Genomic DNA, 12868 nt, shown 5'->3' with positions numbered 1-12868 from the left:
TATATATATATATATAAACAGTCAACGTATTCTTCTTCTATACATACCTATCTGTACATATTGGCATATACACTATATAAAAATATAACAAATATATGAGGAACAATGCATATGTGGTTACCACACAACTGCAGGCTTCATCTAAACCGTGAACACCTTATAGCCAAATACACTGAAATAAACGTTTAAAAGGCGCCCGCATGCGGACATGTACGCATACACACATTCAATCTTCAGCGGCAACAGTAAACAAATCGACCACATTAACCAAGCAACAAACATGAAAAATAAAGCACACAAACGAACGAAATCTACCAAAATAAATATTAACCAAGAATATCTTTGGGCAATTGTCATCACCTCAATGAGGCCGACGCGGAAGGGTGCCGAAAATGCTCCAGCGTAGGAGACGAAAGCAGCGGCCAGGAGATAATCGCCGATGACAGTCATTTTAGAGGATTCGAGTTCTGTCATGGACTCATTCCAGCGTTTGTTTTCATCTGCTAAACCATTCACAAGCCGCTCCGCTAAATCTAACTTCAACTGACATTCTGTTGCTTGCGCAACAACACCCTGGCGCTCTTCGTCTGCTTCCTGCATCTTCTGCTGCAGCTTCGCCACCTTTTCTAAAGACAACGCACAGAGCCCACGTTGCAGCAGCTGCTGCTGCTTTGGGTAACCATGCTGCTGTTGCGTTTGGAGCCACTGCTCACGTGATGCTACTGCTGTTAATTGTTTGCTGCCGTTGTTACTGCGTTTGCTATTGCCGGGGTTGGAATGTCCGTTTGTTTCAATGAGTAGCATAGCTGCTGCCATGTGTTTAATAACGACATTTTACAGCGGACATAATGACAACCGGAATAGTGTTTGTAGTATAATAATGAAGAGTGTGCTGTTGCTAATGCAATTAACTCCTTTCAGAGAAACGCATTTCAACCATGCTGCAAAACAACTCTGGTTATGGTAATACTGCAGCTGTTAAGGGAGGCTTTAGTCGACAATACATATTCACACGATTTAACATGTATCATCAAGCATCTATGCAAGATTTCAGAATATTCCCTTGTGTGTGCAGATACGACTAGAGCTGTATGTATGCATATCCAATTATATGCGCACATTCGTGCACTGGGCGTGTTGTCCCATCCTTAGACATGCATACATGTGCACCTACGTTTGAAAAGTACACAATAAAAACTCTGTAAAGGCGGACAGCGTACCCACAAGTGGATCTACCAGCGTCTATGTGGCCTATAACTGCATGATGAAAACTGGAGGATCTCTCACCGTTAATCTCTCGGACTCTCTCGAGGACTTGGGCGAGGTTTGAGTCTGCTTTGTTCTTGGACTCCGTCGCCTCCGCGAATTTATCCATGAGGGGTTTGACCTTTCTGTATATGGTATTGTAGGTGACAATGTTGACAACCCAGTTTGCCAGGAATGCAGCTGCTAAAGACTTGCCCTTCATCACTTCAAAATTGAAGAAGGGCTGAGATATGATAGGAGTGATCGCGTTCACTGTTTCCTCCGTCATGTTCTCAGCGTCAAAAGCACGCACCTGAAATGTAAAAGGAAGAATTCTCACAGTAAGACTATACTGTTTATAACGCAACCATGGAAACGTAATTATCTCATTCATTTTATGTTTTCTCCGCATCACGACATAAAGGTAATTAATAATTGTCTCGTCAAGCGAAGGGTCGGTGAGGCAGAACCGAAGGTAAAAATAAGTGGATATTGTAAATGAGGGTGACAACGAGAGAATAAGCTATACATAACTTGCTAAGAGCTTCTTCCCCTTCGGTCTTTTTATTGTGCACTTAGAACCTCAATTCACACACGGGCTATCCTTGCTGTAGATTCTAGCGACCGTAGACCCTACATAGTTTAGATTCTACGGTTATAGGACCTAAGGCTTAGGACCTACCTGGTCGAGGAACTTTGCAGGGTCACTCATCATCTTTTGCGCTGCCTTCCACTCGGTGTTTTTCGTCTCTCCCCGCATAATAAGGACCGCCTTCGTCACTTCTAAACACTCCGCAGGCGGCTTGGGCAGCGACTTCAGCTCCTGCGCAATGTAGACACACCTAGAAAATATGCCACGGTGTGTTTCGAAAGTACAGCTGCACAATTTGAGCTTCGCTGGCGCTGTTATCACTGTTGCAAACTTTGGTTGGATCACAAGTGCGAGCTGCACACAAGACTTGGATCACAAGTGCGAGCTGCACACAAGACAAGAAAGGAGAATGTGCTTACACATTGTTACTGATGTATATACTATATATTATTATATGTGTACGTATATGCAGTCGTAGCCGGCAGACTCAGTCTACACTATTACGTTTGGCATTATACGTATGTTACAGCTATAATTGTAAACAAGTTTTTACTGTGTAATTGGTGCTGTACTGTTTATAGTATCGCTAGTTTCCAACGAAAGAGCGCGTGCTGAGCAGCACTCTGTGCATGCTGTTGGCCTGGCAAAGGTGTATGCAGTTGAACCTGGCAGTTTTGATTTTTCTCGTAACTGTACCTACTGCTGCGGAAACAAACCAACCTGTTTTGGGCTGTCCATGATTGCCAATTAATTAGCAGCTTCCTGTCTGATGTAATTTGTTCTGACAAATGAGTTTGTTTAAGCATGCACAGCTGCTTTAACTACTAGTATCATTGGCAACTCATCGAATTTCTAGTTGGCGTTGTCTTCAGCATTACTTGTATTGCGGGTTTGGTGAGGCATTTGACAGCCTCGCGGGCCCTCTCCATAGCAGGCATGGCTTCTGAGAGTTCTTCGTCTGCCTTTTGCTGAATTGCAGCGGCTTCTTGACTGAGCTGGTTGGCTTTGTCTTTTTCGGTGTTTGCTATGACTGCCTCTTCATCAGCAATAGCTGACGCTTTCAGCACCTGTTCGACCAGGGCGTCTGCGGCTGCTTTCTTCTCATCTGCCACGGCCATTTTTTCTTTCAAGTCTTCTCTGAGGCCCTCCACCTCTGCTGTAGTCTCTTTGAGTGTAGTGAGACCCTTCTGTAGGCGCTCGATCGATTGGTTTGCCTCTTCTCTCTTCCTCTCCAAGAACTGCTTGTAGAAAGCAATCAACTCTAAGAAAGACTTCGGCGTAGTGTAGTTGTGCCTGCGCTCTTCTCGTAAGAAGCGCTCGTTCGCCGCATCAATACTCAAGTGCACATTCGCCATGTGCTCAGCTAACAAACCCCGCAAATCCTCAGAAGGCAGCTCCACGTCTGCAGCGCACGTGCATGCAATGCACTCAGTGCACAAAGCGCGTGCATTGCACACATGGAATGCACTGATTCCATTTGTGGCGTTGCATGCATTGTGCACATCACATGAATAGCATGCACTGCGTGCATTGCTTGAATCGCATGCATACCGCACACGGTTTGTTGACTGGTTGAGTTGCGTACTCTACCTGCACTGTGTGCATTGGCACAACAGAATATGCGGTGTATATACTCGCAACTATCGCATAAGTACCAAACGCAGATACAGCATCCACCAAAATGAAGTGATGTTGTAGCAACACTGGAAGCACCAACGGTAGCAGCATCATGAGCTCATCATGCATGCGCACATACGCAAGGTCAGTTAGAGCGACGCCGGGACCAATGCGTTCAATCTCTATCCCCTCAACCCTGCTGATCCCTGCTCACCCTTGAGGAAAGCAGTGCCTGTTTGCACAAGGGCATCTCTGGACCAAGGGTGGAATTCGTCGATTGTTGTTCCTGAGATGAGGCCTGGGAACTTGCGTGCTCGAACTCTCAAGTGTTCGCCAACAGGTGAATGACAAAGAATCACGTGCACATTTGTTTGTACTTTGTCTGTGAACACCTGCCACATGGCCTCCCGAGTATTGGCAGCAGCTCCAGGTCTGAGCTGCTTTCTGCAGTAAACAAACAGGTGCAAGACAGCAAACAAAGGGCAGTCAGTGGAAGAATTTTCCGGTTAAATGCAGATGGACGGCGTTGAGAGTTTGTAAATTCGGGCTTGGGTTTGTATTCGGGGATTAACGGTGGAGGATGTGCCAGGTTTGGGTTGTTTCCAAGGACAATTACAGCTGGACCTTTTAGTTAATTTGAGATATCAAAGAAGGAGATGTGCGAAAAAACGCCAAGAGTTACATCAATCGGTTTTGAAGTGCTTAGTGTCCTTTTACCTGAGTGTTGCGAAGATCTGTTCGTATTCATCTCTAGTGAAGAGATCGGGGATGTTGCCTGAGGCGAGTAGGTCGTTGACGTAAACCAGAAGTTCTTCGTCTACAATTTGTTGGTCTGTCAGCAGCAGCGCATGCGGCGTACCGGGGCGCACAAGGGCTTTGTTCATCAACTCCTGAGGAGACAGCGCAGCAACGGTACAAAGACCATTTGCCTCTTGTTTATTGCCCGGTGCAACGCCTGCCGAGATGTACGATAGAAGCTGTCCACCAGACTGATGAGACAAGTAATTGAATCGTTTGCGAGCCGACCGACTGACGGGACAGGGAGAGACAGGCAGACTATTCAGGACCAGGAAAGGTCCTGGTCCTATTCAGGACCAGGAAAGGGATAGACATGTTAAGAACTGATTCTTAAGTTATGGCGTTTGGCTTTTCAGTCGGAAGGTTTTGAGATAATTCGAAGCCTTAGCCTGTCCCTTTACCCATGCCATATCCAAAGTCCAAATTCTGCAGCCCCATACCCTAGACTCGAAACCATTGAAGTGCTGCGTCTGCCTTTGAAGGATACTAAAAGGATGCTGCGTTACATGCTCGAGGGTTTAAAACATTTCGTTGCCTCTTAAAGACCCTAGAGGTTTTGTTGGGTCTCGCAAGTGTGTTGTTTTACAATGTATGTGCTGCACGACCCAGGAATACCTAAAGTAGAACTCCCAAACCTAAACCCTAAACCTAAGCCCCAAAAAGTATAACAGCATGCAAGTGCCCTACTTGCATGTCTACTTTGAATGCCGCGCAGTCGTAGTGCTGGCTGACGACGATCTGGAAGGTGTCGACTTTCGATATGAAACACGCAAGCCTGCTGAGGCTCTGTTTGCCGCTGCCTCCCACTCCCACAAGAAGCGCATTGCCCCCAGGCAGGTCTATTATTCTGCATATACGCGTCACGTGCAACACTGCATCGTCAAATAACACCAAGTTCATCTCCGTAAACGTCTGTGAATACTCCTCCAGTTTCTCTGCCAACACCGCGCGCAACGAGTCCATGTCTGCAGCCGGTATGTACACCTGAACAAAGTCCCACATCAAAGGAGTCACTTCAGGTCAACATGGGAGCCGGTAGGAATATTTGCTGGATATATTCGTGGATTTGCGCTGGTGTACACCTCAAACCTTTGCGTCTAATCTGTACGCGTACTTGGACGCAGATATACAAAAACGTGCATGTACACACAGGCGCCAAAGAACATAATTGTTCGAATGCATGTGTACGGAAAAGCAGTTTGTACTCTCATTTTTGCCGAAAACAACGTACAGGTATAAATCACACCAGTGATAAGTACACCGGCAGAAGCACTCTATATGTAAAACTTAAAACACTACTGGAAACATTCCACAAGTGAATCGATGTTGTACATAAACTATTATTCAAACCATTTTTCTTCTCTATTGTTATTGTTAGTCATGCAGGACTGGAAGTTGCGGCTGCATTTTCTATCTAAGCTGCCCAATGCCAGCTTCGGATTTTCCGACAAGAAACGGGGGAAAAAGGCGCTTGACCCCCTTATTGAAAAGTGTCTTCATCACACTTCATCATACTAATCATACTATGCCGTGTAAAGCGAACAGTACGTAATATATGTAATGCGGCATCCGACAGCGTGCCTGTGTGGACTGGACTATCCGAACAGAGCCTAGCGAATTCAGTGTTGACTTTGAATACTTAGGAATACAGTCGAGCGTTTACTTGAACATCTCTTGTACAGTTTGTCTGCATAATTGAATATGCCTGGCTGCTGTGCTGTGTGCTTGTACAATAGTGAAAAAGTGTTTGGTTGAGCCGTTGCTTGATGGTGTTACGAACTGCATCGTTGCCAGAAGCTTCGGATAAGAAGGAGCACATGACATTTGGGGCTGCATGCATTTGGTCTTGCTCTTCATCAGGGAAGTGTTTCTTGGTGACTCCCGTGAGGATATTATCGAGGGCGTTCATATCATTTTCACAAATTAACCTGTCTCGCAGCACGCGGTTTGCTTCGTGCAGCCACAGGCGAATGAGCTTCAGGCGCCCTCCCGTTGGCTGCCTATACAGCGAAGCAGACGACCTTAGCACTCCCTGGAACAAGTTGGAGAGGTCGCGTAGGTTGAAGTTGTAGTGGAATTTTTTTGCCGAGTGCAAGAAGGCAGGGTCAGCGTGTATTTGAGCAAATAAGTCAATAGAAGCCTGTACAATATTTGCCCCCAGTTCAGCAACAGGAGCATCGAAGGGCAGCAAGTGATGGCGCAAGATACTCCCGTAAATGCGCTCGATGGTTTCTGCATCGGGCTCAAAGCACGTCAAGACGGAGAAGTGGCGCTGCAGACGCGAGCTGATATTGAACGACCCCGCCGTGGGGTTCATGCACCCCATGTACTGTACATCCACCACGTTCATTCTGTCTTCTAAGTGCGCCCTGTCAAACATGCTGCCGTAGTCCATCAGCTGACGCAGCAACTCCAAAGGAGGCTGCGTGTCGTACTTGTCGACAAACGGCATATTCAGATCGTCTATGAAATACACTATGCGCTTGTTGCCCACAGGCCCGTACGTGTGACCCGTGCTGTTATACACACAAATTCACAAAGAGGAACGCAAAGTATGAAACCTACACCCTAAAAAAGTAGGAAAAAGTACGCAAAAAAGCAGCTAGAGATATACACACACAGAAGAGCGCATATAGTTGCGAACCAACAATTATCAGGCTCTAACGGCGCCTCAAAGTGTATATGCTGCTACTGCTTCCAACAGAGAGGTTTTCACAAGAATTGTTGTTCGTCTACATCGCTGAGACACTATGAAGTGCACGCCAATACTGGAAAAGGGGACGCAAGAATAGGACGATGACGAAGGCGATGAAACTGGAAGCAGCTCCAACACGCTACTACAAGCGTGATATTTTCATAACCACATTATGGTTACATGTGTAGCATAATTGTAGTACACTGGCGCACCGCTTTTCGATGTTGGAGGCCAAAATGCTCTGCAAGGTGCGAGAGTCTGTGTAGGAGTTCAAATTAATCGTCGCACTTTCAAATTCAGGAGGAAGACGCCTTAGGAAGTCCTTCAGCAAATACAACGAGACATGCGTACACGGACAGGTTAACGTGAAGCAACACAAAATTAAAGACGGCGAACGGACATACGTATATATATTTATGTATACGTTTAGATGTCTCTATGCGCAGCGCATATTTCCTGCGAAATTGTAAGGGAAGATGGGACAGGTACACCAGGTGAATGAAGAAAACAGTCGTTGGGGTGAAGTAAACAGAGGAAGGAGACTCTTAAAGGCAACGAACGGATAAGCAAAAGATGAGCAGAACCTGATTGAAAAGATGGAGCTTTTAATATAAATATCCGTGTGTAGAAATAAACAAGATGCGGATTAACATAAGCATGAATGCAGATATCACACCTTTATCCACATAAGCACCAGAGCAAGGCGAAAGAACAGGCACACATCTGTACAATAACAGACAACCAAAACCAATCCAACAAAAGTATTCGTACTGGATAGGCACAATACAAATGCGTCCGTCGAACAATGTACTTTTCACAGGATAGCGCGTTGTGTCTTCGCAGGTTCAACACCGTTCAGGAAGAGCAGGACATTGAATTAAGCCAAAGTGGGCCACTGAATGACCAATAGTTTTACTTCGACATCGACCCCGATACAGGGTGATAACGGAAGAAGCACACAGAAGTAGGGCAAAACTTGTAAGTACAGGAATACTGTGAAACACTGCATAAAGTTGTATACGAACATTCACTGCGTTCATAGAAAAGTTAAAATGTGGATATTTCGGTTATTGCATATGCCTGAAGTGAGCGTACAGTCGAATACGCTGCTACATGGGTGTTTCAATATATACACATAAACACTATGATCAACTATTTGTAATATTAAATATATGTATTCACTGAATGTAGCGTTCTAATGTGTCGTTACACCCTACACCCTACACCGTGAGCAAGTGTTTTATTGAATATGTGTTCAGTGAATGCATTCTTGGGCATCAGTGAGTCCTGTCACCTTCACAATCGTACTCTTTCCAGAACCGCAGGAGCCAACGAGCAGCACGGCCCTTCCGCGTTTGCAGAAGAGTTCGTTCACGTAGTTGATGCTGGACGCAAGCATAGCAACATAAATAATTACCTGTGAGTGCAAAACCACTGCGAATGTTCAATATAATGCACGACCGAACAACACAAGGAAGTTTAAGGTTACGATAAATGGCTGAAGAGGCACAATATATTTATACATAAACGCAAATCTGTGTATACTCAGTATCTTGGAGTCTTACGGAGCACTGTACCCTAACTAGTATGCAGCAGACCCTAAATCAGAATTGCGCAGTCTTGAAAGACCTCGCGCACGTAGTCTCTGACAGGTAATCATCTGCATGACAACAGGTAAGCCCTAGACCCTAAGCAGGGATCTTAATAAAGCTTACCGGAGGATATCCGTGGTGGCTACGATGATTTTGTTGAAAAGCATTTCAGTGACGGGCTCATAGGGCATCAGCTGGGTACTCCAGGGGACCCATTGACAGGTCTTCTCTTCAAAAAAGTAATCAAAGCAAAGACCGCCTTCAGGAAACTTAATGCGAGCTGCAGCTCGCAGCCAACTGTTGAACTGAGATCTGGGGCCACAGAGTATACATGCACTCATGCAGGCGTGCATAAGCAGGTAGGCGTTGGAAACGCTGGTGGGTTTGAAAGGCAATTGCTCCTCAAAGGTGCACCATTAAAGAATTGGCGTGGGCTACCGGCAGTGTGGCACCAATAAACCAGGGAATTTGGACTGAATATACACATATGTATGAAAGTATTTATATTAGTGAGTCTTACATCATTTATACTGGCAAAAATATTTTGAAAAAAAGTGCAGTTAAATCATACGGAGATAGTACGATGGAAACGCCATTGAATTGTACGAATAAACACAGCACAGATTCGTATTCTAAACACGCTAGATGAAATACAGGCGGAAGATTTACTCAACCCATTAGTAAACCTAGGGTTTACAGTGTAACAGGAGTAATTTACCTGTAGTTGACCGCTTTATCGTCTGCGACGCAGGCGCCCACAGTCCACATGAGTGCTGAAAGGAAGTAGCCTTCGTATGTAAGCTTTTGTTCGTCAACACTTTTGGACTTAAAGGCTTCTGCTGTAGCTTTGTCTTTGCATAGCAGCGCATCAACAAAACAGCAAATGCCGTCTACAAATGCTATGTCTGTCATGGGGCAGACGAACTTGAAACTCCGCCGGAACATATCGATGTTCTGCGCACCACATGGTCAATACCCTAGATCGTAGACCCTAAACTCTAAGAGATAAACGACATACTCCAAGTCTTCAGTAGTTAAACGGGAACTCAAGTACTAGCCTCCGAGCCCCAGACGCCAAAGGCAAGCCTTACGCCGCCAACCCTAGACCCTAAACCCAAGGCATTTCCGGAGGAGATTCGATGAAAAGCTGCGTGGTGTTTGTAGTAGGAGATTTGCAGGTTGCAGGATTCGACTTACGGATTCGAAGTAGTAGGAGAAGAGCAGGTAGAACTGCGACTGAGCGACTTGATCAGATAGGGTTTCTCTCCACGAGTCCACAAACGGCTTCCAGCCAACGTCCGTTTCGTTAATGAACACGACCCCACCTCTTGAGACAGTGGCAGGGCTTGCATGCTTCATGTCCGCGATTTCAAATATCATGCGCATAGTTGGAGTGAAGGGAATACGCTCGTTGCTCACCAATGTCAACACCTGCAAACCATAGCGAGCACAACAAAACACCCCCAGTGCTCTCGCGTATCACCAAAACAAAGAAGATCCGAGGACGGAGCTGGAAGTTCCAATGATGCAGCTGTACGCGACATACAATGTTTAACCCTTCAGGTCCAGTCCAAGGCTCTGTTGCTACTTCAAGGTGTTCCGTCTGTGAACTGGGGCTGGCAACCACGTATGCTGTTGTGTTTGTCTTTGTAGTCTAAAGTTTGTGGCATTTGCTACGTCTTCCAAGTGTAGCTGGTGCCTTTGGGTTTGCGTTCTTGGGATGTAGGGCTAGCGCTTTAGTGGTTTAGGGCATGAGGCTTAGGTTTTGGGACGTAGGGTTTGTTGCTTGAATTTTGGGTTTACGGCTTGGCGGGTGTGATGCGCATGTGCGGGTTTGTGCGACTGGCGATTGTGGCTTAGGTTTTGTAGTCGTGGCTTAGGCTTTGTGGTTTAGTGTTTGTGGCTTGAATCTTAGGATCTGTAGTTTGCAGTTTTGGATGTGGTTTCTGGAGTTAGAGCTTAGGGCGTGCGGGTTTGCTGGTTGTCAGTTAGAGACTGTGATCTACGGTTTCCGTTCCAGATCACCTTGTTGTCGTCCATGACGGTGTTCATCGATTCAATCCATTCTGCATCGATGTCCCCGTCGAGGACGATCCACTTGTGCAAATGTGAAGACTTAAATCCTCCTCTTTCTTTTGACATGTTGCGCATTATCACAGCTACTGCGCCGTCCTTCCACTCCTTCGCTGGGGTCATGTAACTGCAGAGAGAGACTCACGCGTTCACGCATGAAACTCTAAGGGATAAGCAGTCTACACTCAACAATGTGGGAGTGTAAATATTGCTAGCCTGTGTGCAAGTACTCAAATATACACATGCAATACTCATGGCCACAATTACATTCGTCTACGTACGTTGATATACATAAGCGTACCCGTAGAGTTCGTTGGTAGAGATGGCTTTCGGGTTTAACACCTCCACAACCCCGTCTTCTCCAATTGCCTTCAGGGCTTTTGACAACGTTTGCCACACGCGAGACTTGCTGGCACCCGGGGGCCCCAAAATAAACAGACAGTGACGCACCTACATGGAGGCACAGATGTACCGGTGAACCATTGATGAAGTAGGCATTCCCGAATACATGGCGCCGCATGCGTGCACAAGCATGCAAGTATCCAGGGCAATGCGTGCACACACTGCAGTGCTTGCTTGTGTGCATGAGTACATGCATGGACTGTTACATGCATGGTGTACGTTCGAATGTCGTCTTTCTGCCCCTTAACACTGAATAAAGGAGATAGAAAAAGAATAGGCCAAAGAACAGAAAAATGGGAACTAAATCAACTAAAATGCCAACCCGCCACTGGCCCAAACAAGCAGCTAGCAAATTTTAGGGGAGCGGGCAACAGATGGACGGATGAAGTGTGCATACATATATGGAGATACATATACATATACATATACATATACATATACATATACATATACATATACATATACAAGTACATAGATACACGTATATGCATGTGCATGAACGTGTAGATATATGTATATTAACACCCATGACGTCTTACCTGCAGCACCTCTCTGACTTGAACACACTTAAGGATGAACTGTTCTTCGCACTGAAGCTTCTGTGCTTTCGCCACTGCCATTACAACTTTCCAGAACTCGACGTCTCTCTTAGGTGGAGACACCACCCCAGGGAATAAGTCTTCGATCAATCGCAAGAAAATGGGCTTATCTGCAGACACGCACGCATGCAAGAAAGCAAGCACACAATCTGGACACGCACGAGTGAATGCGTAGAAGGAGTTGTTAGTGACATTATTGTGGCAACTCGAAGAAGCAGAATTGCTTTTAGCTCTATCGGGTTTGCTGCTGTTGATGCTGTATCACTTGGGCCTTCAGATGGCAGATCTTCATGTATGCAAATACAACACGCATAAAAAGCCTAGTTGCATTATTATCTGCACTTTTGTCACTCAACCCAATATTACAGTTAAAATCGTTGGTATAATTATTATAGTTGCTAATTTTAATAATCTCGTGTGGGTCACCCGCATGCAATCCAACGCAGTGCGCACATATTTGCTGTCAATTGACAACACCAAGGCAAATACCAATGTGGCGTGGTCTGCTGATTATTTCTGGCTTTGTTCGCTAATCACGACTGCCAGCCATTGCATAGGATTTGTCGGCACGCAGACAAAGCCTGGCCCCTGACAGCCCCTCAATCCCCACAATTGTAGAATAGACGTTATACTTGTGAATGGGTGTCTGTTAAAACATTGTTGCTTCATACGGTGCAGTCAGCTGCGTGCAATAGTTTACAAGTAGGCGAATGCACATATCGTAAAATTGAAAAGTATCTGCATGCAATAATTGATGAGTAGCTGCATGCATGCATGCATTTGCATTACTGTGTTTGAGATTGTGCAGCATTATATTCCCTCGCTTGTAACTCCTTCTGTCCCTCAACAACTGTCTTAGCGGGTAGACCATAGATGCATGCACATGCTGCAGCGTTTAGCAGGTGTCGTACCTTCTGTAGTGATTTTGGCGATGTTAAAGTCTCGAAGGGCCCTCATGAGGAGTGTATCTTCGTTCACATTAGGATCTGCTCGCTTGAGGGCACCTGCCTGCCGCAAGACCGCTTTGACGGCTCTTAAGCCCCAGTCGTAATGCTTGGCGTCGGAAAGAAGAGTTTTGCAGAGGCCATAAAGAGTCACAAACTTGTGCGCCAGAGCGCGAGCACAAACAAATCCCTCAGACATTAACATATTCTCACAAATGAACAACACATCAGGCACAATCATCGCACAAGGCCTGCACCAAAAAGGAACACAAACACCTCGTGCAGGTAAGCAACAATATATATATATATTA

The 12868-nt window shown here is 45.7% G+C and overlaps 1 protein-coding gene across 1 annotated transcript; it reads right to left on the bottom strand.

The window, feature by feature from the left end:
• Nucleotides 1–360: 360 nt before the first annotated feature.
• On the bottom strand, nt 361–12762 carry EMWEY_00047000 (hypothetical protein; the record flags this gene model as incomplete). Its single annotated transcript, XM_013483168.1, has 19 exons — nt 361–626; nt 1288–1558; nt 1928–2068; nt 2716–3239; nt 3472–3540; nt 3669–3898; nt 4172–4344; nt 4940–5236; nt 5916–6768; nt 7160–7269; nt 7624–7670; nt 8256–8332; nt 8663–8851; nt 9258–9493; nt 9737–9970; nt 10565–10739; nt 10914–11062; nt 11554–11723; nt 12525–12762. Coding segments are annotated over 19 exons (4449 nt in total), but the record flags the coding sequence as incomplete, so codon positions are not given.
• Between the last annotated feature and the right edge of the window lie 106 nt (nt 12763–12868).

This window comes from Eimeria maxima, genomic scaffold, assembly GCF_000499605.1.
Source record: "Eimeria maxima Weybridge genomic scaffold, Emw_scaff994, whole genome shotgun sequence".
NCBI classification, from domain to species: Eukaryota; Apicomplexa; class Conoidasida; order Eucoccidiorida; family Eimeriidae; genus Eimeria; species Eimeria maxima.
The sequence above is the reverse complement of the archived record's forward strand: the minus strand, read 5'-3'. Positions and strand labels throughout refer to the sequence as shown.